This window comes from Mauremys reevesii, linkage group 1 (genome assembly GCF_016161935.1).
Source record: "Mauremys reevesii isolate NIE-2019 linkage group 1, ASM1616193v1, whole genome shotgun sequence".
NCBI classification, from domain to species: domain Eukaryota; kingdom Metazoa; phylum Chordata; order Testudines; family Geoemydidae; genus Mauremys; species Mauremys reevesii.
In genome coordinates, this window is record NC_052623.1 from 224,913,494 (window position 1) to 224,940,437 (window position 26,944).

The window sequence follows — 26,944 nt, forward strand, 5'->3', positions numbered from 1 at the left end:
GAACAGACACTTCCTCTCTCTTGTAACATCCCAGGACAGCTGCCGTCAGCTATGGCACTTGAGTTTGGCTCTAGTTTTGCATGTCCAGAAGTTCTCAGGAAAGGGGTACAACGCTGAATTTTGTCAATTCTTATAGTACTTTGCGAAACCTTCTGCAGTCTTTGCTCTGGATCTTAAAGGGGGGATGTGAAACTGACGTTCTTGGCTCCTATCAGGAAGAAAGAGTTCATTGACTTTGTGTCCATTTAGATTTCTTGTTTCAATCTTTATAGCACACACTCCTAAAACTTTCCAAAGGCAAATTATAAAATAAGCATTAGTCAAAATTTACTTTTCTTCTTATATATTCTATTTTATTAATATCTTGCAGTTCCCTACCATGGTGAAATGTTCAGAATATGCATGTTCTACATCTCAGGTTCTTTTTTAACACACATTCCTAACTATCACATGAAATAGATACTGGAGTAAGTATATGGCTACCTAGGACATCACTGTTGTAAGTATTTTACTGTGGCCGCTTGGAACTTCATAGCAACAGTTGGGGTAAAACTCAGACCCTCCTACTCCAAAAGCAGAGAGTCTCTAATCTAACCATGTAAATAATTTCTATTTGGTGTCAGCTGAGCAGTTCTGACTGGTGCACACACATTCTGCCGTAGGTCATTACAATATGTTTTGTATTGTGGTTTTATTAATTTTCCTTTTAAACTCTGCTAGAATAAACATGTTGGGTTTTTTTGTTTGTTTGTTTCTTTTAAGTCACTTGTTTTATTATCTGCATTTATAGCAGAGATCTGATAAAACTGAAGACCTGATGTTTGGTTTCTAAAGCATTTGAGAAAGTAAATTCATCACAACTCTACCCCATGCCCACTCCATAAATGTTTTGGCATCCTTCAAAATGAAACATGCTGGGGAAATACAAATTCTCCATCCTGTATCTTTAAAAGATCTTGGAGTTAGTTACGGGTTTCTGTCTTCACTGTACTAGTGCTGTGAGGTCAGCACATTTCTGATATCAGCTGACGCTTCGAGAAATTAATCACAAGACAGGGGAAGAAAACAATACGTTTGCAGAGAAACAGCTACTGAAAAGAACCTCACACTTCTGTGAGTTACAATTCACAACACTTTAATTTAGTTCTTCCATGTAACAAAGGCAGCATCATTGTGGCTGCTATCATCTCATCTCAAACTCTGGCTGTCGTTCCACTCCTATGCAGTTCTGTTCTCTCATCCCTTCATCATCAAGAGGGTAATGGAGAGAGAAAAGTGTTCCCGTAAAGGGGAAAGGAAGATCTCTTGCCGCTTCACAATGCCTAGAGAAATAAACCACAGAAAATCAGTCTCCTTCATGAGAATATACAATCAGAAATTCAAGCAGGCATCACAAAAACTACCACCACCAACTGACAAGTCTTGGTAGACATGCCAAGAACTAAATAGGCCACGGAGACAGAAACTACCCTCTTGACCTTAAGGTAGGCCCCTCCAGCTCAGGGGGTGAGGTGCAGTGGAGGCTGTGTGCCCTGAGGGAGAAGTCTGACCACTGATGCCTGTGTGTTACCTGTCCTGTGGATAGAGGATTTCGGTCTCTGGGGCTGCTGATCCAGCACCATTCACCAGCATTACATTCCTGCAGACATATTTCATATGGAGAGAAATGTGTGTAAAAAGTCTAGCAGGGTCAAACTGCAACCTCTCTCTTCCCAGCTCTCCCACTGACAAAGCCTCAGAATCTGCCACATAGAAGACAAACATTTCTGGCATTCAGGGAGGGGTACAAAGCCTCATACAGCAGACTGTGATTTTGGGCTACTGCTCCCATTTGCTGCCCCACAGCTGGGCGGGGAAGGTAATTAGAATGCTGGTGTGGGTTCTATCATCCTTGTGTTTGTCAGATGGATGGGGCCGTATGGTGTTCTCACTCCCCTGAAGAAACTTGAGCAATTCATCTTGAGTGTCTTCCTAAGGCATCTAGAGTATATTGCAACTTGTGTGCACAACATACAACAGCAGCAAATTGCCAATACCTACAGGAGAGAGCGGAGACTGACTGACACAGTATTCCACATCAAAGTGGTGACGAAGAAAAACTTTGCACAAGGACACTGGGGGAAATCCTATTCTTAAAGACTTCATTGCCATTTTTATAAGGTGTAGACAGAGCCACAGCTGTCTTCCCATCCCACCCACCCACCCACACTACTACTACCCACTCCCCTCTCTGCTGAAGTTTTAGGTCTCTGGGCTCATGGAGCTGCGCTCCACAGCACTTCCTGTTTGTTTATTTATCTGGGTAATAAGAATATGAATAATATGCACTTCTATAGCTCCTCCCTTCCAAGAATCTAAGTGCTTACAGACATTAATGCATTAAGCCTCACAACCAGGGCCGGCTCTAGACCCCAGCGCACCAAGCGCGCGCTTGGGGCGGCACGTCACCGGGAGGGCGGCAGGCAGCTCTGGTGGACCTCCCACAGGCATGCCTGCGGAGGGTCCGGTCGTCCGGCGGCTCCTGTGGACCTGCCGCAGATATGCCTGCGGAGGGTCCGCTGGTCCCGCGGCTCGGGTGGACCTCCCGCAGGCATGCCTGCAGATGCTCCACCGAAGCCGTGGGACCAGCGGACCCTCCGCAGGCACATCTGCAGGAGGTCCACCGGAGCCGCGGGACTGGCGACTGCCAGAGCGCCCCCCGCGGCGTGCCGCCCTGCTTGGGGTGGCGCAATTGCTAGAGCCGCCCCTGCTCACAACATCCCCATGAGGGAAGTCAGTATGCTCAATTTCCCCCCATGCTTCTTTTGTGAATAATGGAGGACGCCTGCGTGGTGAAATTGAATGAATTCTTCAAGGTAACAGCAAGTTTGTGGCAAGGGCAGGAATAGAACCCAGGATTTCTAACGCCCAGTCCAAGTGATTTAACATAATAGCATTCTTCTCGTCAAACTCGAATTACCACACAATTTACCAAAGACTCCACCATATAATACAAAGAGTTCATATGATGGACTCAGAACTAAAAATCCCTCTGAACACTAACTATACAAATCTTTTTATGTTACCATAAAACAGTATCTATTATCAACTAGATTCTAGTTTGCTGCCCAACCACAAAATATAGGTCCATCTCATACTGCCCTAGTTCAACCCAAGGATTTAACATTGCTACATAAATGCAGTGCATCTGTAAATGAAATAACAGTACAGGGCCACAGTAAAAAACAACGAAAAAATAATTGGAGGTCAGAAAGCAGCTGCCATTTTCTGTAGCAGTTTTATCTATTAGTGCTCTGCAAATTCAAAGAAAGATTTTTGTAGTGTGCCCCAAAACAGAACTCCCCCATACCATCAGCTATTATGCTGAGTATGGTATAAATATGCAGGCAGACTGAGTAAAGTCTGGACCCAAACACCACCTCTTTCCCTCTGTGGAATGAGTCTGGGCGTTCGGGTGGAGAGAAAAGAGAGTCTAAATGACAGTATTTGAAAGGACATGCCTCGACTAGTGTAAAAGGTGTATTTTTAAAACATTAGCTAAAATATTTTAAAACTCTAGAGTAGACTAGGCAAGCTGTATTTTCATAGGTGTTAAAACCCCTCCTGGGAGTTCCCCTCAACCAGCTAGCATGTTAAAATACAACTTGCCCACTCTACAGACATTTGAAAATATGTTATTTTAAACATTTTAGCTAACATTAAAAAAAGAAAAACACCTTTAGTCTTAGTCTAGCCAAGCCCTAGAACTAAAATTCACTGGTAGGTAGGTTTTGGCTAGGTACCTGTTCAATCTAATCTCCCCCTCCCCGATCTCAACTCTCAACAGCAGAGGGCTTTCTGCAAGTCAGCCATTCTTTTAGTAAGACATATACACAACCACACCAGGAAGCTATAAAAAGCCAGCCACAAAGGATGCAGTTATTCAAGGCAGGCAGCACTTTCAACTTCCCCCTCCTTCTGTCTCTCTTCCTCCCTTACTAAACAGCTGATCTGATTCTCTCCCAGCAACATCAATGAGTGCAAGATTGGAACCAGACTAGATTAAACCTTTTATTTTACAGGCAAAATTACTGCTTACCAAAAATGCAGCCATGTTCCCCTCCCCCTTCCCACTCTGCTCCCTACAGGAGAGAAATTCCAGAGACTGGGAATGGGCAATGAAGTGACAAAACCATCGCTCTCCCACCCCCAGGCACTTTGCTCTTAGGAACAGTGCTACAGCAAAGAGAAACCTCTGCATATCCTAGTGATGCTATTTCTGTCTTTCCTATTCAGCAACTTTCCATCAAATCAGAAATGGACAATACCACCAAACAGACATAGGGGACGAAACCCACTGATATCTTTTTACGAAGCCCTCTTCTGGGCAAATATTCAGTCTACTGAGCCTCCTCCATACTGTTCCTCTCTGTCACTGTCATTTATATACTTTGGCAACACTTGCATTGCTTGTCAAGCCATTAAAGAGTTTTGATTTGCTATCAAACTGTCCCCACTCCCTCTCTGTCACCCCACACAGCCCCTGCGCTTTTTATCTGACATTCTGTAGAGGAGAGGGAAAAAAAGAGGGTTTCTGAAGAGAACAAAAGGAAAATGGAGAAATACCCTGACAATGCCGTGCCTCAGCACAATGTAAATGCCACTCTTTGTCCCAGCCTAATCCATGCTGGCGGGGTGAGGTAGGGGGGTCGGAGGAGAGGAATGGGGAGGGTTGCTGAAGCCCCTCCCCTTTTCATGGATGCACCTCCTCTCCCCTCCCCCCCCCCATGAAAAGAAATACAAGCCACTCCCTTCTTGGATCTCTTTACCAGTGGGGGGGTTGCAGTAAACACAGGGCACTCTGCTCTGTGCTGCATCTGGTGGGGAAAGCAGAATGGACAGATGTTGACATGCAAAAAAGGGAGAAAAACATTAATCTAATCCCCACTTTTCTTGCATTTCAGAAGCCTTTGCTGAATACCTAAAATGGCTACCTCAAACCTTGCCTTTGTGAGCAAGGCTCACATTTCTATACCCCTACCTCCCCAATTCAACTACCAAGAGCAGCTGGAGATGCCTTATGAGTAGGGCCCTACCAAATTTGTGGCCGTGAAAAACATGTCACGGACCCTGAAATCTGGTCTTTTGTGTACTTTTACCCTATACTATACAGATTTCATGGAGACCAGCGTTTCACGAACTGGGAGTCCCAACCCAAAAGAGGGGGGTCGTAGTATTGCCATCCTTACTTCTGACCTGCCTTCAGAGCTGGATGGTCGGAGAACAGTGGTTGCTGGCTAGAAGCCCAGCCCTGAAGGCAGTGCCCCACCAGCAGCAGTGCAGAAGTAAGGGTGGCAATACCATACCATGCCATCTTTATTTATCTGCTGCCACTGGTGGTGGAGCTGACTTCAGAGCTGGGCTCCCAGCCAGCAGCCACTGCTCTCCAGCAGCCCAGCTCTGAAGGCAGCACTGCCACCAGCAGCAGCACAGAAATAAGGGTGGCAATACCACAACCCGCCTACAATAACCTTCCAACACCCCACCCCCCTTGCAATCTCCCTTTGGGCCAGGACCCCTACAGTAACACCACAGTTAAATTTCTGATTTAAATATCTGAAATCATGACATTTACAATTTTTAAAATCCTATGACCGTGAAATTGACCAAAATGGACCATGAATTTGGTAGGGCCCTGGTTATGAGACTGACAAACATTTTGGGTTAGAGGACTGACTATTATCTGCCCTCCTCACTCCTCTTGGTTTTCCTGTTCCACTCACACTCTGGGTAAAAAATTGTCATTTTACTACGAGAAACATAGCAGCATTTTTAACCAGAATGACCATTTGTCTCTGTGGACAGGAGCTGTGCTGGCTTCTACACCATGCCCATCTCCAGGTCCACTGCAACACTCAGTTTTCCTCCTCCATCTTGTGAAGGCTAAAAAGCCTTTTCCATGGGAGGGGAGAGGGGTGGGGGTGGGGTATGTTTCTTGTTTTCTTCCTCTCAATGGACAGTTGGGGAGTGCTAAGGCTGAGCAAGTTCCCTTTTGCTGTCTTTACTCCACTGCTGCTGGAACAGTCACCTATGCTTTTGACTCCGCTTGCCTTGACTATCACAATCTGCTCTCGCCACTTCAGTCTCTTGACTGTAAATACAAGAGCCTTCTCCTCTAAAGCTCCCGCCATGTAGAACAACATTTGTGATCACTCCACTGAACAGAACTCTCTTTACAAATCTCTACTCAAAACACCTTTCCAATTCGCACCTAGACCTTAGTTTCTTGTGCCCTCTGCAATGACCTCAGGTCAAATCCTGCTTACTTCCCACACAGTAAGTACTCCAGATGGTTTTAATGGGACTACTCAGATAAGTAAAGCAAACAGGATTTTGCCCTTAGTATTTAACCAAGCGTGATATTTAAGGGCAAAGTGAACAGGGGATAGTCTTACTGAAGAAAAAAAAGCAATGACGATATATTATTCACTGTATGCATTTTAATCACATCCAAGTAACATTTCTGCCATATCAATGCCCTATAACCTCAAGAAACTTCTTTTGGACTTTAAGACATTCTAGCAGGACTGACAGCAGAACAGTCTCCCTTGCCAGTTAATAACAGAGCTATTTTAGAAGGCAGGCTGCACATTTTACAAGTTACTTCCAAGGTACCTCATTTAGAAGCCAAATGCAGTAAGCTATGCTGTAGATTTACAAAGTGTTCACTATAACAAAAGGGTCAGACATTTTGTTACTTCTGAGGGCTGAGTGCATTGCACATACCAGGTTCTCCTTGCATCCTTTTATTCCCCATAAACTACCTGTGTGCCACTCTCTCTATTTCAGGGACTCCCTGTAACCCTCACCAGCTCCTGCCCCTATGCCAGGGGCAAGGTGTTCCCCCCTTTTCTTCCTTCTCTCCACCCCCACTCATTTATTTTCTTTCTGTCTGGGAGGAAGACAGACAGAAACATGGATGCCATCAGGCTGAATGTTAGGCTATGTCTACACTCCGCAGCTTACAGTGGCACCACTGTGCTGTTAAAGCAGAGGTGGGCAAACTACAGTGGGCAGACCCTCCTGCCCCTGAGCTCCTGGCCCGGGAGGCTAGCCTACGGCCCCTCCCCTCCTGTTCCTCCTCCCCCACAGCCTCAGCTCACCCCGCAGCCAGCGCAATGCTCTGGCCGGTGGGGCTGCGAGCTCCTGGGGCAGGGCGTGGCTGTAGCACCGGCAGCCACCGGTGCTCCAGGCAGCGTGGTAAGGGGGCAGGGAGCAGGGGGGTTGGATAGACGGCAAGGGAGTTCGGGGTGGTGGTTAGGGAGCTCTAGGGTGACCAGATGTCCCAATTTCATAGAGACAGTCCCGATTTCGGAGTCTTTTCTTATATAGGCTCCTGTTTACCTCTCCCCCCCAGTCTTGATTTTTCACACTTGCTGTCTGGTCACCCTAGGGAGCGGGGGTATGGCTAGGGGTCAGGCCGTCAGAAGGTGGGGAACAGAGGGGTTGAATGAGGGCAGGGGTCTGCAGGCGCAGTCAGGAAGGAGGGGGTGGTTGGATGGGGCAGCAGGGGGCAGTCAGGGGCAGGGGTTCTGGGGCGGTCAGGGAACAGGGAGTGGGGGGGTGGATGGGACAGGGGTCCCGGGGCGCTGTCAGGGGATATGGGGGGGGGGGGTTTGGATGGGACAGGAGTCCCAGGGGTAGGCCATCAGGGGGCAAGAAGTGGGGGAGGGGTGGCAGGGTGGATGGGGGGGCAGGCCACGCCCCCCTCCTCTAACCGGCCCTCCATACTATTTCCAAAACCCAGTGCGGCCCTCAGGCCAAAAAGTTTGCCCACCCCTGTGCTAAAGCCTTGCTGCTGTAAGGCACACAGTGTACCTGCTCTTTGTCAGTAGCAGAGAGGTCTCCTGGAGAGAAAATAAAGCCACCCCCAACAAGGGGCAGTAGCTTTGTTGGCGGGAGAGCATCTCCCGCCAACAAAGCACTGTCCACACTAGTGCTTTTCATCAGTAAAACTTTTGTTGGTCAGGTGTGTTTTTTTCCACACCCAAGTGACAAAAGTTTTACCAACAAAAGTGCAATGTAGACATAGCCTTAAACCCTGCTTTGCATGGCCAATGAATAGGTAGTTTCCAGTATCTTTCGCTTCTGTCGTCCATGAAGACCACACAATATCCTTTTCACTGTATTTCTAGTGTGTCTATCACATACAGTATTCTAAGTATCATATGCAGTAATTAACATTTGCATAGTGATATGGGAGTGGATTTTATTATGGCTTCTGCTCTTAGCCTCTTCCTAGTTCATTAGCTTTTTGCTTACCATGTTGGGTTTGTTTTTGTTGCTGTATTAATTCTTTGTATTTGGTTATTATATAAAACTTTTTGATATTCTATATAACAAGTATAATCAGGAGTTTGTTCTTTTTAAATGAATTCCATCATCGATTATTAAATATTATTTTGAAGCCTTTTTCACATTTCACTTTGTAAGCACCTTAGCTTTTTGAACTTCACTTACCAACTTGACTTACTCAACTAGATCAAGACAAGGTGGGTGAGGCAGTATGTTTTATTGGACCAACTTCTGTTGGTGGAAAGGACAAGCTTTCAAGCTACATGGAGCTCTGAGGTCTGGGGAAGGTAACCACAGTGTTCAAGTTAAATACAAGTGGGACAAACTGTTACACATAAGGATTTGGCAAATGTTGTAGGAGACCACTTAAAATAAAATGGGCAATTAACACCTCTGCAGTCATAGGACAAAGGAAGGTAGTAGGGAGCAAGGTATGTTAGAAATTGTTATAATGAGTCATAAAAGCAGTGTTTCTGTTATATCCATGGTTTTCGTGTGTCCAGCAGAGTTACAAAATTTACCTTCCCAGGCTCATCTTTTGAAGATGGTTTGCAGGTTTCCTTTGGAGGAGAGGACTCATATCCTAGGACCAACATGGCTACACCACCACTGAACCGGATGGATTAGTTTCACTTTATATTCACATGCACCAGTACAATGGTAATGGGGACAGTATAAGTCCCAAGGAGACTTTTTATTATTAATTATTATTATTAAAGTAATGTGAATAGAAATGTTTTCCATGATGGATTTTGAAAAATGTTTTTCTAAGGAAATAATGCACTGAACTGACTAGTACAGCCACCACTGCTCTCTGCTGGCTGGAATCAGAATGGCTTAACTGTGTGTCAACCTCTATGCTGCTAATGGCATTGTCCTTCCATTCAAGTGGCTGAGACCTGTGCATTTACTGAAGGATCTCTGCTGTTGCTGTGACATTTTGAGTGGCCACGGTGTGCAGCAAAGTGACAACTGTGGTGTCCTAGGCGGCACTGACTTGTTCTAACATGAACTATAGAACTAAGATATACAGCTAGTTGCCTGCTACACAATATGTAGTTAATGCTCCCCATATACACTAAATGGATGAAAACCTGTCAGAATACTACGATGAGAGCACTTGAGATTAAACAGGTGACTGATTTTAACGCACAAAGGAAAGTATTTGTGGGGAGGAAATGCTAAATATATTTATCAAGTGGTGTTTGCTACTATAGAGTAATAGTCAGAAAGATTCCAGAAAGGGATTATATATTCATATAAGGTGAATAGCACACAGACTAGCTAAGCATATTGGCTATGAGTCTTGTGGCTTCAGGGCTGATCACTGGCTGGGGGTCAAGAAGAAATTGTCTTCCCTTTTAACAACAAGTAGTATTATGGGGGCTTATGTCTCCCTCTGAGATATCCAAGTGTTAGCCCAGGGGTTCTCAAACTGGGGGTCGGGACCCCTCGGGGGTCATGAGGTTATTATATAGGGGGTCATGAGCTGTCAGCCTCCAGTCCCAAACCCCGCTTTGCCTCCAGCATTTATAATGGTGTTAAATATATAAACAAGTGTTTTTAATTTACTGGGGGGGGTCACACTCAGAGACTTGCTATATGAAAGGGGTCACCAGTACAATCATTTGAAAACCACTGTGTTAGCCCATGTCAGAGGCAGCTGGAAGTGGGATGCTGAATGTCAGATGACACTAATTGAGGAGGGCCAAGGTGTCCATTCTATTATGACAATTCCTATGACGAGTAAGAATTGAGTAAAATCACACTCACCATTCAGTGACAGTTCAAGGACTCTGCCTCTCTCCTCTGTCCCCCTTACTTCAGTTAACATTTTGCAATCCATCTCTCCTTGAATTGTAGGTTTCGCAGGTCCCAGCCACATTAGTTCCTTCTTCTGCTACTGCCACCTACCAGTTTTATTATTCTGTTGCAGCAGAAGGGCATATAGAAGAAGTTCTTGTTCAGCACTCACATAATTACACAATTGGGATCCCTTTGTCTAAGGTGCCACGGCTTATTCAAGTTTCTCCTCCATCCTCCCCTCACCCAACACCCTTTGCAAAGCACTGGACACAAGCAAGATTAATATCAGGCTTTGAAAGCCATTCCAGCAATGAGGGCGGGGTGGGAGAGTAGAGGATTGAGACATTAGCTTCAATGGACTGCAACAGCTTTTCTCTTCTACACTTCCCACCAAAGACTGTTTATAAACACTATAGGACTTAACATTTTCTACCACCAAGAAACCTTTGAAGAAATGCATTAGCTGTGGGTCGGAGCTGCAAAGTCTAGAGAAAAGTTCAGATATGGTTAACTTAAGGGCAACGGGAGGGAGAAGAATATTACAAATCCACAGATCTTTCCCCAAAACAGAAGACATCCAGCCACATGCCTGAAAGCCTGAAAAGTGTTACACTCTGTCTTACAGCAGCTGATTCACAAAAATATACACAAATAAAGGAATAGGCCTGCCCAGTGGTGAGACGAGAGAAGTGGGTGTGTCTGAAAGGAAAAAGCATTGGAAATGTGAGTATAACAGGTCTGAACAATTATCTTGCATGTAAAATTAAAGCACAAATTCTATACTCTGTTATACCCGTGAAAATCTGGTCATTTCACTGATATTTCAGATTAGCATAACAGAGCAAAATTTGGCTCTATGTAAAATCCTCCCCCCCATCTTGTTTTGAGTATTGCAGCTCACATGAGCTGAATACACAAACACTCTTCTTTTCTAGAGCATAGAGGAAAACAAATTGAGACGGTCACAAGTAGAATTTTTTTAATGCCTACAAAGATCAGAGTTATTCACATATACAAAAGATCTTCAGAAGAAGGGCAGGCATACCTAGAAATAAATTATATGAGGGAGCACTTGTAAGCCAGCCTGAAGTGTCATACTCGCCCTGCTTAGAAACTCCCCCCGATTCCCACTTCACCTCTTTGCCTCCACCTGTAGAACAAGGAATCTCTTACCCCACAAAGGATTTGGGAGGCTAAACTGTCAACATCTGCAAAGTGCTTTGAGATCAGTGGATGGGAGGTACCACAGAAGGGCAAATTATTTATTGCTGCTTGGATATTATAGTTAGCGGGATCATTAGAAATGCCTGAAACAGATAGTCAGCCCAGAGGTTGTTCTATTTAGCAGAGGTATTCTCCCATTTGCCATGTCCCCCATATCTGGATTAAGGTTAAAATTTTGCAACCTTTTTAGTACTAGTTTTCCATACCTTTCAACTCCTAATTGATGCTGTTAAACTTTGTGCTCACCGTGCACCTGGGGAAGCACCATAACCCTGTGAAAACTTAAGCCAGAATAGCATAATGGAAGGAAAAAGTAGAGATACACACAGAGGATGGTCGGATTTGTGCAGTTAGACATCATCCCTCCAATCATTCTGACACAGCAATGATATTTAACCCACCCTCACAGTGGCTCACCTGAGCACATTAAGGGAGAAACCCTGAAAATTTTCTTAAAATCTAGCTTGTACAAAGGAGGGGAAGGGGAGGAAAGTAGGATTTGCTCTCTAAGCCTCATTGCTGAAGACATCCTTTGAGAAGCTTCATCAAACTAGGGTGTGGATGGGGGGAAATGGGAAGGAAGAAAGGCAAACACGTGAGGGTTAAAGAAAAAAAAAGAAAAGAAAAGAAAAAGAGCAGAAAGAGTGAATTTACCTGCCAACAGGTCGGTTTTGGATGCCACCAAACTGCTGCGTTTACTGTTTTACCAGCTTGCATTACTGGGGAGAAAAGTTTAGGAAGGAACATTCTCAAGGACTTTTCATAAGCTCTCACTCTCGCCATCAGAAAGGGGAGAAGGGAAGTTTTTCTCTGGATTGTTTGACTTTTTTGGCTCCTGAAAAGTTTTGCAAAGAACAGTAAGAAAGTGCGAACTGTTAGAACACATCTTTTTTAAAAGAAAAAAATAATACACATAAAATAGAACAATTTCAGTTAAACAAAGTTACAATGCCCACCCAAAACCCACACTTCACTTTGTGAAACTGGTTTAAACAAATGAAAAAAACCCAAACATTTCAACTGAAAATTGGAACACAAGGGATTTGGAGATTACCAACAGTGGGCTAAGAGCCGCCATTGGAACACTCTCCAGGGTCAAGAGAGACGTAAAAGAAAAACAAAACAAAAGGAAAAGGCAGAAAACACTTGGTTATAAATCCTGCAATATGTTAACATTTTAAAGGAATTCCTAGAACAGTGAAAAATTAAAAATGAAGAGAAAACAGTAGCAGCAGAGGTTACCTGTCTGAGCACCTACAATTCCATAGAGAGAACAGGAGTGGGTCGTGTGTCTCACACCAGCCATAAAGCCCATAAACCTTCTCAAAAAGAGTGAGCCATGAGAAAGATGTTGCGCACACGGGTTGCTTTCACAAAGTCTCTCTAAGCCCGTGAGGCCCCTGACATATTTAACCAACTAGGGCTTTTTGCATTTGAGGAAGAAGAGAGGAGGTTTAGAAAGAGTTACTGATTTCACATGTCAGATTTAAAAGTCCAGTGAAACATCTGAAGAAGTGTCCTCTTTTTTTGGCCAACAGTAGTTCCAGAGGCATTTCCTGGGCAGATATCACACGTGAAAGATTGCAAATGTGAAGCAGGCGTGGAAAAGCCATCAAAGCATGACCACATAGCTCGGAGGGGGTAGAACACACACACACACAAAAATAGTCCATGTGTATACAGAGTGTCACTCTTCCATCATGTGTTACAGATGAGGCATTGTAGCATTCCAGAAAGGGGCGATTTTATAAAACACATCAAAAAATTAAAAAAATACTTAATATACAAAGCCATACAGACAATTCAGAATTAAGCACAGTAAACAAGGAATTGTAAACATGTGACCAAATCACACAGCAGAAAAATTCACAGACCCTCCCACCCCAAATCACTTACAAACAGGATAACAAATTCCATCAGGTTTAAATTAAGAAACTTATTTCTGCAAACAAAAGTTTCTCTCCCCTCCCTTAAAAAAATATAGACACATTAACTCATGCACCATCATTATCTGTATCAGCCCTTTTTAAAAAACAAAAAAAACCCTCAGTGTATCTTGATTACGTTTCCTTTCCAATATAAGCTTCCAAAGCAGAATATGACAGGTAATGTTAGCTCTATTAAAGCACTGGAGTATGGAAGGTGTTCTTTAGGATGTGGAAGTGAAGAGAACATAGCACATAGTGCTGAGCTGTAGTGTTTAGATGTGATGGGAGACATCTCTTGGTTAGCACAGGCTTGATTTTTTTAGTTGTATTACATGTGAAACCTGTTTTTCTTCCCCACTTTATACATCTCACTGACCATGGGACAATGGGTAGGTTGGGGAGAGGAACATACAAGATTGATTCAAATAGACAAAGCTTTGAATCCTCAGCAAGGCTTTCCGTGAGCAATATCAAGAATTACTGTCTACATGGATGTGTGTAAAGTTTTAACTCCTGATCCTCCCCCATAACAAGCACTACCCATAGACTTTTCTCCAATCTTGCAAAAGAAGCACCAATTGCACAAGAGGATCTCATTACAAGGGAGCCAGCCACAACAGGATACCCTTCAGTCCATTTGCTTGTGTGTTTCAGAATAAAAGTATGTGTACCACTTCACAAATTTGTATTACTCTGAAGTGTGAGTAGGAAATTCTAAAGGCTTCAAGATGCATTAAAAAGTCCCTGCTGCCACAGCCTTATTCCCTCAAGCAATGTGGGGACTCAAGACAGCTCAGCTCCTACAGCTATTACCAGCCTCTTTCCAACAAGTTATCTTTACTGTGACAGTAGTGCAGAGGCCCTAGCTGATTACTTCCAGCTGGCATGGAGTTGACTTGTCTGCCGTCCCTCACTTATATCCCCCACAGGTGCTCACAGTGTGTATATTAAAGTAGGGTTGGAAACTGCAGGCTCAATCAGGGTCTCAAAGGAAATACAGAATACTATTTAAAAACAGCTCCTTAGTAAGCAGATGAGGGGAGAAGAGCTGTGAGAAGGCAGAGCTTTCCCACCCAGTAACTAGAAAGTTGGGTTGGATGTAACCTGTGCTGGGGTGTTTTGATTTTTTATACAAGGGAAAACTTTGTGTTCTTTTGTTATAATCTGTGCACTTGAAGGCTCAGAAATAAAACCTCAGAGATGACCTTGACTGCTGAAACTTCTTTTGTTGCTGGATCATCTGGATCACTCCATCAGCTAACATCAACAATCAACCTTCCACTTGTTTTTAATAATAATATTTAATTCTACAAAAAACCCTCATTTTATTACATTCCTTTTTAAAATTAAAAAAACTGTACAAATAAGCATGATCAAACCTCCATGAAAGCAGGTTAATACTGTTCTGTTTATTGCCTCTTGAAGTCTCTCTCCGTAGTGTCCATGAGTTGTGTTTGTTTAAGATCCGAGTGAGTGATGGTAAAGCAGCAGAGCAGCGGAGAGTTGAGGAGGGGCCACAGGGGTAGGAAGCGAAGAGCCTCAGCGGATACATGGGACATGCTCCTTTAAAGTATCCAGATAACAGCAGCATTGCACACACACAAACCCCCCTCCAAACCCTCTTTTCACAAAACCATCTTTCAGTCGTAAACGTTTTACTTTTTTTCCCTAAAAAGAGGCGCATATATATATCTATATCTATATATATATATATATCTATATCTATAGTTCCAGTGCTTTATGAACCCAGAAGGAGGGAAGGAACAAGCAGGTGGTGAGAAGGAAGATGGGGACTTCAAAATGGACCCAACACTGCTGTTTTGGTTCTTTGTTTCCCAAAACTGCTCAAATTGAATGAGAAAATGCACAGCCAGAAGGACTGAGGAAAGAAAATCAATCAGCCTGAAAAAATGAAACTGAACAGCTCAAAACCAAAAAGAAATAAAGCAAAGCACGCACACACACACACACACACACACAGGGTCCAGGATCCATCTATTCATTGCTTGTGGCCTTTTATATTTTTATTCTAGCTGAGCCTTATTTTTTTAAAATCTGCTGCATAGTTTCCCAAAGCCAAGAACTGCGTATTTTTCCCCTGGATCCATGCTTTGGAACTCAGCTGACATCAGAGTTTGGACATTTTCAATGTGGAAAATACATGCCTAGTGATAGTGGTAATGAAGGAACTTTAGCTTTATCCTAAATGTCCTTGAGGTTTCAACCAACCTTTTCCCTCCTCCACACCCTACCACATTTCCCGGAAAAAAACAACAAAAATAAAAGAATGATTCACAGGCTTCAAGTCAGTGTTTTGTTAAATGGTTTGTGGTGTTCTCACTTTGGCCACTGTTAAAGATGCAGGCATAGAGAAGGATGTGTTGGACTAGCATGTATTAAAAAATGGAACATTAACATAGCATCTCTCTCTCAAAAAGACTAAAACACTAACAAATACAAGTCAATGCACATTTGTTTTAAACTAGTGTAATTCTTTTTCACATTGGATTAAACATTATTTTGTACACCAAACATTACAATGCTGTTTATCTCCTCCAATCGTGCAAAAATCGTTAAAACGTGCCACTTCTGCCATGAATGAGAACATGACTGATTCCTCTACATACCTGCCCCAGGATTTAAAATGATAAAAAACACAAATTTAAAAAACAACTCCCTTTCAAAAGCTTTATAAACAAATATGGACACAATTTTGTGGACACATGCCAGTTAATACTGAGATGGCAGAAGTCGCAAGTTTGTACTGAAAGCTCAAGTTTCCTGTCCCTGCCCCATCACTTAAGGCCAGATCCTGTAAGGTCACAATGGGCTGATTTTAAGAGATGCTGAACTTTCACAGCTCCCACTTACGTGAATGGGAACTGCAGATGCTCAGCACCTTTGAAATATCAGACCTTAAGCACCCTCAGCTCTCTTGGAAACTAAAGGCACTCAAGCAATTCACAAGATCAAGCTCTTAAAGAGGTAGGAGAGAGTTCACAGCTGCATTAGTTCACAGATGCTTTTGGAGAATTGCAAGATAACATTCCAAAACCAGAAGTATGAATTGTGCTGTAATATCTCCCCATCAATACACGTGTTCTGCGATAAGCTTGGGACCACAGCTGCACATAAATAAAATCCCCATGTGGGTTTGAACTGGGTATCACTGACTAGAGATTGGCTGCCAAAAAATGAAACCAATCATATGTTCTGCAGGATTAAAAAGTAAGAGCAGCAATCAGAGAATATGCACTTTTTAATCTCACTCTTTTGACTAATTCTCTCCCTACTCCATTCATCTCCCTGAGCTTCTCTGATAAACAGCATTGCAAGTTGGTTTAAAAAAAATTTACAAGAGTTTTGTTGGTCATGTATTTACACGTGGCATCATTCCACAAGGAGTTTGATCTCATTGGCTAGTAGCTGGTTCATGTTGAATAAAGCCCCCGGGAGCTTGGTGAGCAACTCTCTCTCCGTGGTCTCAGGGTCGCTGTCGACAGAGCTGGAGCTAGCACTCATATTGTCGACAGCGGCACTAGCTGGAGGGCCCAGCTCTGGCTCGCTAGTCTCGCTGGCCGTGGACACCACAGAGAGCAAGGACATACGCCGCGTCAAGCGACCGGGGGGAAGGAGAGAAGCGGCATAGTCCGCTATGATACCAGCTACATCTAGATTACAAGCCTTGTCAAAGGCAATGAAACCTACATTTGCATTGGCCTCGCAGACGTAGAACGAGCCATCATCTTTCATCAGTAGGTCGATGCCACACACGTCCATCCCCAGGATGTTTGACACCTGGACTGCCAGCTGCTTGCCTTGTTCACTCAGTGAGCACATCATCCCTACACCGCCTGGCAAAAGGGAAAATAAGCGTCAGCCCTCAGGCTGCGATCTGGTCAAAAGTCACTTGCTGAGCATGGTAAGGATGGCTCAGTTCCTGGATGGGAAACATTCAAGGCAAATCCAGAGTGCTGCTGGGAAGGGTGTGACCACTTTCGGTCAGAAAGGATATTAACACATTTTTTAATTGTAGGGGTGTTAAAGTTGACCTGCAAATTTAAAAAAAAAGGAAGACGAAGAAAAAAAAAAGCCATGTATCTGTTTTGCTTCTTTGTTCCGTTAGAAGGTGGTCTGACAGAGTGTCATTCCTCTGCCCCCCACCTCAGAGCATTGCTTGTTTCTCCTATTAGCTACTCAGACCTTCGTTAGTCTGGAAGACTATGATAACTGAAGAATTAGTGATAAGACATCACAAAAGATGAGCCTGAAAGCTAAGCAATTGAGAGGAAAATGGATTTTTAGTTTTTCTTTTTAACATTTAAGCCAGACAATTCTTAAAAATTAGATTGACCTAACTACATCAGTGAGGGCTGGAAAAAATTTTGCATCCTGTCCTAAATAGTTAGTTCAACCTAACCCCTTCTGTGGACATAGGAAGCATCTACACCAGTGGTTCTCAAACTTTTGTACTGGTGACTCCTTTCACATAGCAAGCCTCTGAGTGAGACCCCCACCCCCTTATAAATTAAAAATACTTTTTAATATATTTAACGCCATTATAAATGCTGGATGCAAAGCGGGGTTTGGGGTGTAGGCTGACAGCTCGCAACCCCCATATAATAACCTTGTGACCCCAAGGGGTTCCGACCCCCAGTTTGAGAACCCCTGATCTACAGTATACCACCACAAAAAACACAACTGCAGCACTGTTGCTGTGCCACTGTAGTTCAAACAATGCCTTACTTAATTCAAATGCCTAATGAATATTTGAAAGAAAGGGCATCTTTGTTGAAGATTTAGCACCTCACCCTTTAAGCCAAAGTGTGGGCTCCCAATACATATCTCTAAGCACTCTTAAGAAGCCTTTGAACAAGACCAAGAAGGACCAGACATAGCATTCCAAATATTGCTAAGGTCAAAAGTCATAAAACATTTAACAGAAACCTTTTAAGGCCACCTTTACTCAGTATAAAGCAGTCTCTCCACCCCACCCAAAAAAAACCAAAAGGGGGTGCTGCTGACCCAACATTTTAAAAATCTTTTGCAGACTTCTTAACTCCAGTGTCCAGGTTGAATTCTAGCTTGGATAGCAGTTATTTTGATTCCCTACAATTCCCTTTGCAGTTTCAATTGTATAGAGTGTTCTTCATTTCCTGTACTAAAATATTACATAGCACTGCTGTTTAATGTTAAAACAGCTGCTCCAGAATGTCTATATTTCAGTGGCGGGTGTGTAAGTGTTCAGAGGTACATCTAGATTTCAGACATGTATGTGCACATGTTTTGCCAAGCTATTTGGGATCTTTGCTTTTGTGTGCCATGTACACTAATGGCCTGATGTTCAAAGCTCCCACTGGCTTTAATGAAAACTGTGGATGCTCAGCATCTTAGGAAGAATTAAGCTATTGAGCATTCTATCTGAAACACCTTTCCTCAAATCATCTCTCCAACTGAGTCATGTCCCCTTCTATCTGTTACACTGAAAATTCCCCAATTATCCAAACATTTTTGATCTCCCATAACATTTTGAAAACTGAAGTTGTACTGCATGTGAAGGAGGAGGCAAAAATGGGGCCTAGTCAGGGCCAACTCTCCCCCCACAGCAATCTCCAGACTGAGAACTGTGCAGGGGAGGACCCCTTCCCATCTCCACCCCCCAACTTTGAGGGCACTAGGAGCCAGGTGTCTTTGGGAAGAAATTGCATGGAGAAGCCAGACAGAGACTGAAGCTGGTCCAGTAGCTGCACTAAACACTTTAAGCAGGGGCTGACAGACACTGATGTCAGGCAGCTCTCTCCAGTTTTCACTCCTAACATTCTCCCCCCTGAGCTGGTTGGTTTGCGCCAATCCCTCCCATCCCCTTCTTTCCTGTGTCTTTCCATCTAGCTCAGCGGTTCTCAAACTGTGGGGCGCAATGGGGTTGCCAAGGCTGGTTTAAACTTGCTGGGGCTCAGGTTACAGGCCCCCTGCCTGGAGCTGAAGCCCTTGGATTTCAGCTTTGACCCCCGCACCTGGGGAGGTGGAGCTTTGGCTTTGCCTCCCCTCCCCCTGTAATGGCGAGGCTTGGGCAGGCTCAGGCAGGCTCAGGCTTCGGTCCCCACTCCTCAAGTCCTGTAGTAATTTTTATTGTCAGAAGGGGGTCACGGTGCAATTAAGTTTGAGAACCCCTGATCTAGCTTATCCCCTTCTACTATAACCCCACTCAAAGACCAAAAATACCATGGCACTAACATGACATTTGCCACTATTGCATCATTCACTCTGCTTGTGCGTGCTATCTTTTTCTCCCACACGGTCTTATCTATTTAGACCATAAGCTTGTTGTGGCAGGGACTGTCTCATTCTTTGTTTGTACAGTTCCTAGCACAACGGGGTCCCATCCTTAGGTGGCCCCTAGGCATTACTGTAATAAACATCAATAAATAAAAAATAAAATATGTCAAACTTCTCATTTAAATTGGGGTTGCCACTCATCTCCCATTGGGCTCCACAAATTCCAATCAAGACCACAAACAATGCCATTCCTACCAAGTGAGCAGTTGCTCTGCATCCTTCCATCTGTTGAGCAGCGCAGCATGGTCCCCACCACGCGGCCGCCTACCACGATGACACGCACATCCTTGCCATGGGACTCCTTGACATATTTCTGGAACAGGTAAGGAGCCTCATGACGAATTAAATGGCTCAGGTCTGCCAAATGGTGCTTATCTCGTGCCAGGAATACAGCTTTGCCTGTTCCAAGAGAAAACATTGAGAGTGGGGACTGGTGAAAGAGGGCAAGAGCCACTAGACTTGTCTTGTGTTGAGTTATAGATTCAACACATGAAGAATTTCCCAAAACCCCCCAAAAATCCTGCCTACCATGAGCCAGATATATTTTATAACCCTTTACACATTCTCCTGTGTAGATCAGTACTCAACTGCTTCAGTGCTGCTGAATGTACCAAGTACTGAGACAGTCAGTGTGGTAAGTCAGTCAAAAAAGCTCTTTAATAGAGAAACTGGGTCTTGTAACTCCCACCCCTTTTGGGACAGGTGCCTGGTGAGAGAGGAGTGGAGTCACAAACCATAGAGAGAAGCACACATGCAACCAACAGCAAAACTTCTCCGCCATTTCAGGCAGAAAGCTGGAACTTCAAGGTATAAAAACAAAGTTAACTTAGAACTCTACCCAGATACACTGTAGGAAGTATGCTATGGCATTAGTCCACTGCTGTAAAATCCTTGTAATAATACAGGAGGAAAACAGCACCCCTGTACCCACAACAACCCAGTACTGCAGTGACAAGAGGTCCAGTGGAGCATAAGGGTTTAGACAGAAATGTAGCTGTGACTGACTCTGATAGAACTGATAAAATGACAACTTCAGCAGCTTATTCCATTAAAAATAAGAACCTGTGGGGCATACTGACAGTTGGTGAAAGAGGGCTAGCTTGATTCTTTAGAAATTCAATGCCCCTTGCCAGCAAACTATTCTAAAGACTTGCTTCAGCCAATCTCTGATTTGTTCTTTTACTCCTCACCCTGTTTCCTCAGCTCACCTCACAGAGACTTCTCGTCCCCGCATGTAACCTCCCCGGTGTCTGTGAAAGGCACTTCTGGAATAGACTCCTGTACTCTGCAGCTCATTTCCTTTCCTTCATCAGCCTTACCTCTTACTTGCTCTCCTCCTCTGTTGACACCCTTTGTTTTATATGGCACATTAGATTTACATTTTGCAGTAAGGCACCACCAATTTATGTGGCAGAACTTCACTGAATTATGCTGCAACATTACTGCATTACAAAATCCCTTGATAAACTGCCTCGTTTAATGAAGAAACGGAAAAAAAAAAGCAGAAGGAAGAGGAGATGAAGTACTGTGTTGGGGGTACCACATCAGCAGACTCTGCTCCTTCAGGGCTTAGGGTCTGTGTAGCAAAAGACTTCTATATAACATGGAACTGCTGAAGACAGCAGTAATGGTGCACTGCTTCTGAAGGATTTAAGATGGTACTGGTACCACCTACTCAGTCCCAGACAGCACTGAAGCTCATTCTCCTCATGCTGCTTCTTATCCCCTACTTCTCCACTCTCACAGCTACTATGCTCCCAAAATGGGGATGAAAAAAACGAGGACTTGGAAGATGGTAGGAAATTGCCCATTTCAGTGGGATTATGTGGTACCAGAGATGTGCGGCATTTTGATAAAAACGATGTGCCCATTTGCACTGATGCAAATTGCACTGAAAATGGCCTTAGGTCTGAGTGGTTACATTTATTCACCATATATAACATACAAGCCTTTGTTTTCTAAAATATCATTTGCTATCTGCTCTTCTGTATTTAACTTCAAAGTATTTAGGGGGAAGCTTTTCATCTAAGAATGCATGCCACTGAAACGGCACTGAACAGAGACACTGGACTAAGTGTGTTTTAAAGTACCCCTTATAAACAGGAGTTTATGCAAGTCCAGGTTGGTGAAGGAGAAGAAATTTGATAGCTGTAAGCTATCTAATTGATTTTATTTAGTAGATCTAATCAGCAGAATACCATATAATGTCAAGTAAAATCCTGGTCCCACTTATTCCACAGATATGAAATTCACCCTTTCCTGCATAATCATGCTCCAGAGTCAAAGGCTCTAGCTACATAAGAAACTTTCATCACTAACTAAAATCAGTTTTTAAAAGTTAATTCAGTTAAATTGGTGCAATCACCTGTGTGGAAACACATCAGTTTACACCTGTCTTCATTTGATAATATACTGATTTAACATTAAAATAAACGGATTTAACACTTAACATTTAAATTACAAAATGAAGTTCTTATTCAGTTATTTGAAGCTGCTGCTGAATTTGCACTGATGTCACAGAATCAGAAATCCTGTTGTAGAATTTAGGTCCAGTTTGGTACTTAGTGCCTTGCTAAGGCTAAGCAGAAAGAAAAAGATATTAAGGTTCACTGAACTGAGATGTAGTCTCTTAAGCCTATTTAGAAATTGCCCCTCAATTCCACTACTATTCCAAGTCCTGGGGCCTCTCTCCACAGTTTTGCCCATGCCATTCAATCAAAAGCTGTAGAAACCTTCTGCTATTCCAGTCCTGGCTCCTCACACAGCTCTGCCAATGCACCACATGCAGGACCTCTGTTATTTCTATTCTATGCTCCTTGAACAAGTTACCAGCTGTATTAAAAACTGCCTCCCAAGTTTGAAGTCTGTTTAACGCTCAGAAGCAATTCAGAAGTTGGAAGGATTTAGACAGAGAATGAAATCAAAGTCTAATCCCCAACATAAAGCCTCTTCAAATCCTTTCCATTCACCACATATGGAATCCTGGAATGCTGGTTACCACCACACACCTCTTCCCCACATCCCTGCACCCACCTCGGTGACCTCGTGTGTTCTTCACCACCATGGGAAACTCCAGCACCTCCGCCTCATCAATCATTTTGGCAAAGTTCTCATGACCACCTGACAAGAAGAGAACCAAGAAATGTTACATGTTGCCAGTCGGATACTACCAATCTAATCTGTGACTGCTGGATACAGACTACACACCTTCCACCTCTGATCTTGAAGACAGCAGTGTAGGCCAAAGGTTAATAGAAGGCAGGTCATTCAGAAGGGTCAGCACTTCCCTGACACTTGTCATCTATGGGACATTAACCCTTAGTAATTGGGAAAGGGTACTGTTGCCCTTATCTCATCTTCCTTCCAAATATGCCCCAATACTCCCTGGAACTCCTGATCCCTATCCATGAGGATAAACCCAATCCCCAAATTTGAATGCCCCAAACTCTATTGCTCTTTCCTGCTCCCTATTCCTTCTCCATGTTTATCAACTCTCGCCTACCTGCCTCCCATCTACCTGGCAGGGAACCAACAGGGGGATGCTCTGGAGACACAGGTCCACCTACATGTAGCAGGAGGACAAGATGTGATATAGGGACCCACATCCCCCAAAATCCTATCCCATTCTACTCCCCAGATTCCTAGATCTGAGTTTCTCACATCTCAGCCTGCCTCCCTAACTCCGGGACTAATGTTTCCATTCCTCCATCCCAAGCCACTAGAAGAGTAGTTTTTAAATGTTGTTTACCTGATAGCCTAACAAAGGTTACCTGAGCTCAATTCACCCTTCATTCAGAGGGCTGATTGTAGTGTGGGGAACAGAAAGGAGGGGGTTAGAGGGAGAGAGAATGAGAGCGCTCAGAGGCTTGTGCAATAAAGCAGAGAACTCAAGTCAGGGTGATGGTCTGAAAATCAGCAGCAGCTGCCACTGCCCTGGATTTTACTGCTCACAATGGAATAGGAGCAGCTCAACATCTCCTGTTTTTCTTGGCAATGCCACCCTTTACAAGCCACCTACCACGTAAAACAGAAGAGGGGGCAACCCTGAGTCCAATTTGTTATACAGACAGGGAGAGCTGTGCAGGCTGGGAGACACACTCTGATTACCCCTCATGCTTCACATCCCCCTTTCTCAAAGGAACAACACACATCTTCCCTTCCTCGACCGTTGGGACATCTGAATCTCTAATGCAAGGACAGAGTCACTTTTCAAATAAGTATCTGTTTTATTTATATCACATTAGTTTATGTAACAGGTGGACAGACTTTATTCATGAATCAGTTCTCCTGTCAAGGAGAACTTGTATGACAGATCCCATTACTACAGCCTGTTGGTGTATCTGCACAGAGACAATAAGCTTCCCCCTTTCCTTGGCGGAAAGGAAGGCTGAGAGGGAATCTTCCATTCTTAAATACATTACAGTTAAAAACAAAGAAGTACCCATACTAGATCGGACCACAAGTCTATTTAGCCCAATATCCTGTCTCTGACAGTGGCCAGTACCAGACACTTGAGGAAGGTGCAATAAACCCCCTTGTAGACAAAGACTGAATAATCATCCCATAGGGGAAATTATCTTCCTACTACCAGGCAATTTTTGGTAATAAAGCATGAGGATTTGAACCCTTATACATTTTTTCCTATCCAATATAGCTGTGGATGTTCTTGATCATATAAATTTCTAATCCTTTTTCAGATACAGCTAAATTCTTGACTTCAATAATGCATCAAGTTCCGCACGTTATCTGTGTGTTGAGCAAGGGACATAGCTTTTTCATTTGAAGATATCAAAGTATTTTAGATTATAATCTTCACAATACCCCACATTAAAGATGGGGAAAGTGGGGTACAGAGCCTAAATGATTTGCCCGCGGTGTCACAACAAAGCCCAAAATAGAACAATCAAGCAGACCTGACTCCCAATCCCCAATCTAGCCACTACACAACACTCCTAGAGGGCAGTTACACACTGCAACCCAATAATAAGGGCCTTCCCAAACTTGACTAATGTCCCACCTGCTATAAGTGCTTTTAGTATGCTGCCCTTTTCAGTCAATGGGCTTACCATAGGAGAAGGTGTCTGGGAGAGGCACACCATGACCAGCCAGCTCCTGGAAGGTCCAGAACTTGTTGACGCAGTTGAGGATGGCTTGGGGCCGATTCATCAATCGGCAGCCCATCTTCTCCAAGTGGCGAAGGACCGTGATGTCACTGTCGCTCTGGACCCAGGGTGTTGGCACACGTACAACCACCACCTGTGGATAGGCAGTAATGAGCTCCCCATTCACCCGGAGACCTACAGAAGGGAAGGAAAGGAAAGCCATTCCAATCAACTCCAAGGCCTCAAGAAGACAACAGATGGATAAAAAAAGCATAGAAATACTTACAATACTAGATCACACCATCAAACCATCTGTATTCTGCATCTAACAGATGTCTAATGCCTTATGTTTAAATGGCACCCCATTACTCTTATAATGCACCTGGTCAACTGTGCCACTTTGTACACAGAGGCAAAAAAATCCTTCCTGTCCCCCTTGATATATTTAAAACTAGGACTGGACAATCCTGGACTAGCCCCCAGAGTGTTGAATTATTAGAGATGGGAAAATACCAATCTAATCCAACAGTCTGTGTGTCTGGAGGGATGGGGTGGGAGGGAAAGTTGGAGTGAAACAAGTTCCAGGAAAGTAAGTATGATGGGGTTGCTTTTGGAAGATGTCAGGTCACCTGAGGAGGACCTAGCAGATGACAGCGGGTTGGGAGCAAGTCATTTTGACCATCTTGTCAGGTCAATAAAGTGAAAACGGATGGAAACCCATCACTCTGTGCAATTCACTGAGGTGATGGCACTTGCTATTGATACCGTAATAATTAAAGGAGGAGAGAAGAGATAGGAAGAGAGATGACAATGCACTTAGATTTCCATAAACCGTGGAAGCCAGCTGGAACAATTCAAATCTGGTACAGTGTATTTGCTGACTATCCCCATAACAAAAAAGGGTATTTACTTTTAAAATAGGGGTGCCAATTCATCGTATACAACTGCTATATCAACAGTTTGTGTTTTATTTTGCTTTTAAGGAGCACTTGAATTAATGCTTTTTCCTGGAGACAGGTCTTTTCTGTTCCTCTTCCTCTCATATCTCTCCTCCCACCTAACATACATTTCAGAACATGCCTTTAATAGAAAAGAGAAGACATCTCTGCCCTGCAATGCATGGAGAAGGATGCCCTCCCACACCGCCCCCCCCCCTTTTTTTTTTTGGAAAGAGCAGAAACAGAGCCATTCCCAATACAGATCCCTTTCTCCAATCCTCTCTCCTACTATATATACATACTATTGTATGTATGTATGTGTGTATATATATATATATATACATACATATATGTATATATATACACACACACACACACACACACACACACACACACAAACAGCATGCGAGCACACAAGAGGAAGGCTGCTCTGAAAGCTCACCTCATTAGCACCGAGCACTGCCGCATTGCAGCTGACATGACTTGCGTGTTTAAGCAAGCAGGCTTCACACACACCATTTTACAGTGCTTTCTCAAACAAAATCAAGAATATCCACTGCAAAAAATCCAAGCGAGATGCAAACATCAGGGAGAGGGTCGCCATCTCCTTCAATATGAAAAGGAACTCTGATTTGGCAAGCACAGAACTTTGATGTTGTCAGAGCAATTAGATAGTAGCATTCTCCATTAGACACACTCTTCCCCGCCTAAATCTCCATTCACACCCACTTTTCGTTATCCTATTTACATGCATGTATTGAGACACATGCAAGTTGAGTAACAGTTTTTTACTGGGAAGCGCTTTTTCAACAGTAGCTGTTGTATATTTTTGTGTTGTGAATTGGAATTATGCAGTTTTCTGACAAAAATCTCTCTGAATCCACTTTGGCATTTTCCCTTTAAAATGGAATATACTAAATTTAGAAGGTTTTGGCTGCAGGAGTTGCAAAAGGGATGCAGCAATCTGAAGGAGAAGTATAAACCACCTCCAATGCCCTCCTAAATATTTTGGACCAGATTTGACTGTTACAACTGGTGAAAATTCAGTCAGGCCATCAGCTCCCATGGAGTGACACTGGAATTACAATGATTTAACCCAGAGGATAATCTGGCCCTTTGTTTAGATTCAAACTGGTCTGGACACTGTTCTCTACAGAACAAAAAGCATTTTCTCTCCCTTTAGAGAAGACAGTTTAAAAACAAAGAGGAAAAAGGCACTCAATGAAATGTATAATTTGAGTCACTGCTACTGACGCGCACCATAAAAATTAGCTGC

The 26,944-nt window shown here is 43.6% G+C and overlaps 1 protein-coding gene across 5 annotated transcripts in view; it reads right to left on the reverse strand.

Moving 5' to 3' along the window:
* Positions 1-703: 703 nt before the first annotated feature.
* RIMKLB (ribosomal modification protein rimK like family member B) overlaps positions 704-26,944 on the reverse strand; it is a 93,174-nt gene continuing 66,933 nt past the window's right edge. For 2 of the 5 annotated variants that reach the window (XM_039537341.1, XM_039537325.1), the window contains 7 exons: positions 24,695-24,925; positions 22,662-22,748; positions 19,824-20,027; positions 12,607-17,146; positions 10,108-12,199; positions 1,571-1,639; positions 704-1,322 (listed from right to left, as the gene is read on the reverse strand). In XM_039537341.1, coding sequence (XP_039393275.1) covers positions 16,683-17,146; positions 19,824-20,027; positions 22,662-22,748; positions 24,695-24,925 — 986 coding nt within the window. In that variant the 3' untranslated portion in view covers positions 704-1,322; positions 1,571-1,639; positions 10,108-12,199; positions 12,607-16,682. Of the gene's footprint in view, positions 1,323-1,570; positions 1,640-8,499; positions 8,613-10,107; positions 12,200-12,606; positions 17,147-19,823; positions 20,028-22,661; positions 22,749-24,694; positions 24,926-26,944 lie in introns of all 5 variants that reach the window. The other 3 variants (XM_039537331.1, XM_039537359.1, XM_039537349.1) reach the window with 3 other exon arrangements.